At 52.8% G+C, this 7,316-nt stretch overlaps 1 protein-coding gene across 2 annotated transcripts; it reads right to left on the minus strand.

Moving 5' to 3' along the window:
• MVB12A (multivesicular body subunit 12A) lies at positions 1 to 4,171 on the minus strand. 2 transcript variants are annotated; one of them, XM_061149895.1, is made up of 9 exons: positions 3,968 to 4,169; positions 3,748 to 3,846; positions 3,515 to 3,611; positions 1,951 to 2,077; positions 1,483 to 1,602; positions 1,296 to 1,402; positions 996 to 1,057; positions 613 to 669; positions 1 to 404 (listed from the first exon to the last, which is right to left on the minus strand). In XM_061149895.1, the coding sequence occupies exons 1-9, from the start codon at positions 4,055 to 4,057 to the stop codon at positions 342 to 344; spliced, it is 822 nt and encodes a 273-aa protein (XP_061005878.1). In that variant the 5' UTR covers positions 4,058 to 4,169; the 3' UTR covers positions 1 to 341. The 2 variants fall into 2 exon arrangements, with proteins under 2 accessions (XP_061005878.1, XP_061005879.1); XM_061149896.1 differs by lacking the exon at positions 996 to 1,057 and having other exon boundaries at positions 3,968 to 4,171.
• Between the last annotated feature and the right edge of the window lie 3,145 nt (positions 4,172 to 7,316).

Below are 7,316 nucleotides of genomic sequence, written 5' to 3' on the forward strand. Positions count from 1 at the left end.
TCTGGACAACGTGGTGTTTATTACCAGGAGGACACCCGCATGGCCTCCAGGCACCAGAGAGTTTTGACACAAATGACTTGAAGGCACTGGTTTCGGTCCAGCCCCCACCCCTGTCCACTAGGGCCCGGGAGATAGGAGAACCCATCACCGAGAGGACCAGTCACGCTCCCTCCTCCAGGCTGCAGCTTCTCCAGGTGGCCGAGGGTCCGGCATGCCTTGCGCTGCCAAGGGTCCCAAGGTGGAATGGGCTGGGCAGCTGCCAGTCGGCGGACTGGGGGTGGCCAGGGGGGTGGTAGGCAGTGTCAGGTGTGTGGCGGCTCCTCCCTGGGACCACTGAAGGGCTAAGAGACGCTTGGAGGCAGGCGGGCAGCTGCTGTCTTCTCCACCACAAAGCCGTAGTTGTACTGGGGGGTGGGGGGGGTGGTGAGGGGAGAGTACAGAGTGAGACAGCAGCGCCCCCGGGGGGGGGGGCGCCCGAGGAATGGTGGGCTTGGGGCATGAGGGATCTGGAGCCCTCAAGGTGGGTTACAGCTGGGACAGAAGGGGGGCCCAGGGGAGCCTAGGGTGACCTGCATCCCCCCAACTCTGCCCCCTCCCTATTCCCACACCCACCTCCGCCTCAATGTCCGCCAGCGATTTGATGGTCAGATCAGCAAAGGCAGAGAAGGCCTGGCAGGCAGGGGCACGTCAGTCTGGGACAGGGACCCCCAACCTGGAACTCCCGTGCCCCCGTCTTCATGAAGGGCCCCCTCAAGATTTGCCTGAACATCATCTCCCCTTCCTGCCACTGCCTCTCACCTCCCAGCATCCAGCTGCCCCTCCTGAACCCCCCATTCCAGAAGGAGACCCTCCCGCCCCCACCCCTTGGCCTCCAGCCTCTTCCCACGCAGGAACTCCCCTCTGTGCTGGATACACACGCTGATATGCCCTGCATCGTGGTGCCTAGAAACTCAAGGGGTGGAGGCAGACCCAGACTCCCCAGGACCTGGACTCACCAGGGGACCACAGCTCTTGCCCTCGAATCGGGGGTGCAGAGTGAAGGGAACCCCATCCATGGCTGAGGAAAGTGGATGAGATGGGTGGAGCTGAGGCTGAGGAGACTTGAAGCCTACCTGTTGCCCACCCCACCCCAAGAAGGCCAGCCCAGAGGTCTCGGCTCTTCCCAGTCTGGACAGAACAGGGCAAGCCCAGGGTTGGTCCAACCCTGCCCTGGCCTCTACCTGGGGGTACAGCCTCGAACCAGTCTTACCCCCCACCCCCACCTCAGGGCGTCAATCTCCCCACGCTGCTCTCACCTGAGATGCCATAGAGGTTGGAGGCCTCGTAGATGGAGTCGCTCCTCCGCAGGGTGGAAGCCCGAGAGCCCAGTCTGGATAGTGTCCGCTCCGGGAAGCCACCCTTGCTGATGGAGGCAGGACAGCCCAGGTCAGAGATCCGATGCTGAACCCGCCCCCACCCCCGCCCCATAGCCGGAGGACTCACCTCGGCTGGCCAGGCGAGTCCAGGGAGAGGTCCCTCACATCTCGGCTAAGAGCTCGGGGCTTGGGCACTGGCCGAGGGGACTTGGCCTTCCTGCACCAAATGGCAAAGCCCCCCATGTCCCTAGGGGAGGAAGAAGAGAGAGAAGGGGCTCTGGCCCGACGTGCAGCCAGGGATGAGAACAGCTGCCAGAGGGAAGACGGGCTCTGGTGACCTCACGTCTAAGCCTACACCATCAGCAACATCCTAACACACTGCCGGGTTCAGTCACCATATCAGGCACTTTAGACACACTAGCTCCTCACCACCGCCCAGTGAGATCCCAGTACAACTGTCCCCATCTTAACATGTGGAAACTGAGGCACAGAGAGGTGGCAGGAGGGATGGGAGGACTCATGGGAGTCCCTGAGAGTCAGAGGGGTAGGTAGGGAGTTGGGAGGGCAAAGAAGGAAGGCGGGGGAGCAGGCCTACCCTACTCGCAGGTATCCAGGGACTGTCTTGGTTTTCCCACTCAGTCGGATGTCAAAGACAGCTGTGTCCGTGGCCCCCAAGGGCACCAGCTTCACACACATGCGTTTCTTCTTGGACACGGAGGCCTCTGGGAGTGGGGGTGGGGGGGTGGAGAGCAAGGGGGTGAGAAGAGGCAAGAAGCAGGGAAGGGGCCCCAAGATGGCTCCAGATCACTCTCCAGGGTGCTGTTTAAGGGAGCTATCTGTATGGCGTGAGGCAGTGGTTATATCATGAATGGTAAAGTCATAGGAGGAGAATCCATGACGCTTTTAGGAGCCATTGGGGCAGGCTCATCTTTGGTGACATGGAGGAGCACTCATGGGGTGGTCACGGGGACCACAGTGAGGGTGGGGAGCTGTGGGATCAGACAGAACTGGGTGCCCATGCTGGCCCTCCAAACTCACTTTCCCTCAGCCCTCTAACCCAGAGATAGCAAACTACAACTGATAAGCCAAATCTGACCCAAAGTCTGTCTTTGTCTAGCTCCTGAGCTAAGCATGTCTTTTACATATATGCATATATATGCAAGGGCTTTCCCAGGTGGCGTTAGTGGTAAAGAACCCGCAGGAGACATAAGAGACACGGGTTTGATCCCTATGTCGGGAAGATCCCCTGAAGGAGGAAATGGCAACCTACTCCAGTATTCTTACCTGGAGAAGCCCATGGACAGAGGAGCCTGGCGGGCTACAGTCCACGGGGTTGCCAAGAGTTGGACACAACTTAGTGACTAAACAACGTTTATCTATTGGTACAGGACTTGGCAAACTTTTTCTGTGAAGGGCCAGGTAGTAAATATATTAGACTTTGCAAGCCAAATGAGGTAGTAAATGTATTAAGACTTTGCAAGCCAGATGGTGTCTATTGCATATACATGCATACTAAGTCACTTCAGTCCTGTCCAACTCTGCAACCCACCAGGCTCCTCTGTCCATGGGATTCTCCAGGCAAGAATACTGGAGTGGATTGCCATTTCCTCCTCCAGGAGATCTTCCCCACCAGGGATGGATCCCGCGTGTGCTGCATTGGCAGGCAGGTTCTTTATCACTGAACCACCAGAGAAACCCACCAATAGATATATGCTGCCAGTCAAACATAAATGACAAGACACAGGGAGGGCATGGGAGGCAGGGAGAGCCTGGTGATTAGAAAGCAGAGCAGTCAGGGCTGGGAACTGGGAGAGCAACCCCTGTACAAAAGCCTGGAAATGGAAAAGAGAACTGCGCCTGGATCAGCTTGGCTACAGTGTAAGAAGGTGGAGTAGCAACAGGAATAAAACAGGTCGCTCAAACTGAACACTTACTCTAAAGAGAGAAACATTTTTACGCAGGGCAGGGTTCATCATCCCGCCCTAGATCAATCCTCAGCCAACACTGTCATTACCCAGAGCACCGAGGGGGCGGCCAAGGCTCAAAAACCGCGCGCCTATGGTCCTTCCATTCCCTCCCTGATCTTCCCTGCAGAGACGAGCGAACTTGCCCCTCACCCACTCCAAACACCCCACCCCTGCCTTCGACGTGGGACTCACTCGAGTCCAGGGGGTCGCAGACTGGTGAGAATCCCGGCGGAAGGGGGCTCTTATCCACTAGGATCTGGATGTCGACCACCACGTTCTCCTGTGGATTCTGGGGTCGGGGGCGGGGCGCGGGGGGGAACAGCGAGAATCACTCAGCAGCACGGACCGTGTCCCTGGCATAATGCTCTGCGAATGGACAGGGGAAGTGGGAAGACCGGGGGATTCCGAGGATGGGAGCTCGTTACCTCTAGGCTGCCCAAAGGATTGAGGCACAGGAAGTAGCCAGATTTCTGCGCGAATGTCTTGCCGAAGCTGGCGGGCGCCCCCTCCACTGTGCAGGAGATCTACAGCGCGAACGCCGGTCAGAGCCAGGATATTACCTGGCCGCAGCCGCTGCTGCCCCCATTCAACCCCCGGCCCCTAGTGCCGCCGCCTTCCCGTCCCCGGTCCCCTGACATCGCTCACCGCACTGAATCCCCGCGGCGGGGGCGCCGAGGCCGACGACCAGGCTAAGCCAGCCAACGGCATCCCGTTGGCCCCGGGCCCCGGATCCATCCTCCAAAACAGGCACCGAAGGCGGCAGACAGCCTCGGACCTTCCTGCCGCAGCTGGACTACGGAGTTCGACAGGAATCTGAACTACAACTCCCAGACGGCCTTGCGATGTCGGGGTGGGGGGGAGCCCAGGAAACGCAGTATGCGCGTGCCGGGAAAGCCGCCGGCCAATCTTGTGGAGACAAGGAGCCACGCCCCTCAGGTGCGCCTGTGGGAGACGTTTGCGGAAAACTGTCTCGCTTTCACCTCAAGCCCAGCGACTTCTGCCGGAAATATCTCGCTAGCTGGAAACCAGAACTACATTTCCCAGAATTCCGTGCGGTATCAGCCTCTCCTCCAGAGCTGCTGTCATCGGTGTTTCCCGGAAATTTCCGAGAGAGATATGAAAAATCCGCAATTTTTGTCCCCGGAAGTCATCCCAAAAGACACTCTCATGGGTTATACAACGATTAGTACATAATGGAAAGTACGGACCAGCGTGAGCCGTGAAATCTTGGTGTAACTTGAGGATTTATTCACACATATAATTCATTAAGATGGTATAAAAGTATTTAGAATGGCTAAGTGCTTTTACACGCTTAGATGGAAAATATGGTCAACTGGGGAACGGAATATTATCCACTCGCATACATGTTCCAGCTTTTTACTGTATTATCGATTTGTCCACTGCCTGTTTTTTTTGTGCCACATGAGAGCAAAAAATGTTTTTTATATTTGTGATGAAAAAAATCGTTTTTAACAGGATAAGAAAAATTTTAATGTAAAACTCTCTCTGCTCGTTTGGGTGACTACCTGCTCGCCTTTGGTGTGCATCGTGCGTCTGTATTATTGATTAACTAAATCTACACCAAGGCCTTTGACTGTGTGGATCACAACAAACTGGAAAGTTCTTACAGAGATGGGAATACCAGACCACCTGACCTACCTCTTGAGAAACCTGCATGCAGGTCAAGAAGCAACAGTTATAACTGGAAATGGAGTGCTCGCTTCGGCAGCACATATACTAAAATTGGAAATGGAGCAACAGCATGGTTCCAAATCTGGAAAGGAGTATGTCAAGGCTGTATATTGTCCCCCTGCTTATTTAACTTACGTGCAGAGTATGTCGTGAGAAATGCTGGGCTGGATGAAGCACAAGCTGGAATCAAGATTGCAGAGAGAAATATCAATAACCTCAGATATGCAGATGACACCACCCTTACGGCAGAAAGCGAAGAACTAAAGAGCCTCTTGATAAAAGTGAAAGAGGAGAGTGAAAAAGTTGACTTAAAACTGAACATTCAGCAAACTAAGATCATGGGATCAAGTCCCATCACTTCATGGCAAATAGATGGGGAAACAATGGAAACAGGGACAGACTTTATTTTGGGGGGCTCCAAAATCACTGCAGATGGTGACTGCAGCTGTGAAGTTAAATGATGCTTGCTCCTTGGAAGAAAAGCGATGACCAACCTAGACAGCATATTAAAAAGCAGAGACATTATTTTACCAACAAAGGTCCATCTAGTCAAAGCTATGGTTTTTCCAGTAGTCATGTATGGATGTGAGAGTTGGACTATAAAGAAAGCTGAGCACTAAAGAATTGATGCTTTTGAACTGTGGTGTTGGAGAAGACTCTTGAGAGTGCCTTGGACTGCAAGGAGATCCAACTAGTCCATCTTTAAGGAAATCAGCCCTGCATATTCATTGGAAGGACCAGAAGGGGACAACAGAGGATGAGATGGTTGGATGGCATCACCGACTGTATGGACATGAGTTTGAGTAAGCTCCAGGAGTTGGCGATGTACAGGAGAGCCTAGTGTGCTGCAGTCTGTGGGGTTGCAAAGAGTCGGACACAACTGAGCGACTGAACTGAGATCTACTTAACACAGGAATGCCTGCTTAGAAAAGAGCAGTTTTCTTCTGGTGCCTGCCAGACAGTGATGCAAGATATAGATGGGCTCCAGTTAGATATTTATAACTGGTCTCCTGTTTGCATTTCATGGGGCACAAAGAAGTGGGCTTTAGGCAGAAAACACTTAGAACTGTTAGCATTTTCTGATATAAGAGGTAGGTGGGAAAAAAAAAAAAAAGAGGTAGGTGGGCTCCAGTTAAGGCATTATAATCAGCCTCCTGTTTGCCTTCCACACTGGAAGTAACAACAGAAGCAGGGTAAATAGCCAGTGTTTATCTCTTGTAAACGCCTTATGGTAATAGTAGTCATGGCAATCGTCAAGGTAATAATCATGGCAAGAACAAAGAGGGGCAAAACCCTACTTGAGTAAAGGATTAAGGGATCTCTGTTCCTCCCTCTTTGGAGACAGGGGAGACACTGCACATGTGCAGAAAGGCTTCTTGTGGGTCTAAAGTCAGAGTCTTGCTTCTCCCAGAAGCATTCACTTTGAGATCCATCTTGGCTGAGGGGTGTGAGTACGTCCAGTGGAGAGTCTCAGGCTAGGTCAGGTGTGTTAAAAGAAATCAGATAATTGGCCTGAAGGAAGGCAAAGACCCAGAAGAACTAACCTATATGAATGACAGAACTAGCTCTTTACTGTACGCCTCCTCACTAGGGGGAACGCCCACACCCTTCCTCTCCGGGTGTGCATCTCTGCCTTGCCTCTGTCTTAACAAACCATTTCTCTCTGTGCTCTCCCACTTGTTGTGCTACGTCTCTAATAATAAACTTTGTACCTACGTTTATGGTTTCTGCCTCTGTGATAAATGTGTTTTTCACTGGGGGCAAAGATCCAGGGAAAAAGAGCTTCTAGCCTCTAGCCCTTGCTGGTCTGGTGGCTAGAATTCCTGGTTCTCATCCAGGCTACCCCGGTTCAATTCTTGGGCAGAAAATTAAGATCTTGTGGAGGGCTCGGCGGAGTAGATTCTGAAAAAAGGACACGGACAGCCTCTCTGGGAAACTGACAAAACTTTACTTCTATGGCGAGTCATTTTACACGTGAGAGCAAGGAGATAGCTTACAAAAAACAAGGTTACACAGATAGAGCTTGAGCATGTACAAAGTTGATAACAGCAAGTTTACAAAGTTTATGAGACACATAGACTCTATTTTCTCAGGATTAAAAGACAATCTGTTTTCCTCAAGGCCAGCTTGTTATTCTCAGCACTATTCTCATGCAGTCGTAAGAGCCCTGTGTGCAGGAAATGTTTCTCAGGGCCAAACATCGAGGCATGCCTGGCAGTCCTGGCCCTTCGCCAGTTCCTTGTGAGGACCTTCTCCTCAAGGCAGGCTCGTGGTCTCCCTTAACATTCCCTCCGTTCCTTTT

Source organism: Dama dama, chromosome 9 (genome assembly GCF_033118175.1).
Source record: "Dama dama isolate Ldn47 chromosome 9, ASM3311817v1, whole genome shotgun sequence".
Classification (NCBI taxonomy): Eukaryota; Metazoa; Chordata; class Mammalia; order Artiodactyla; family Cervidae; genus Dama; species Dama dama.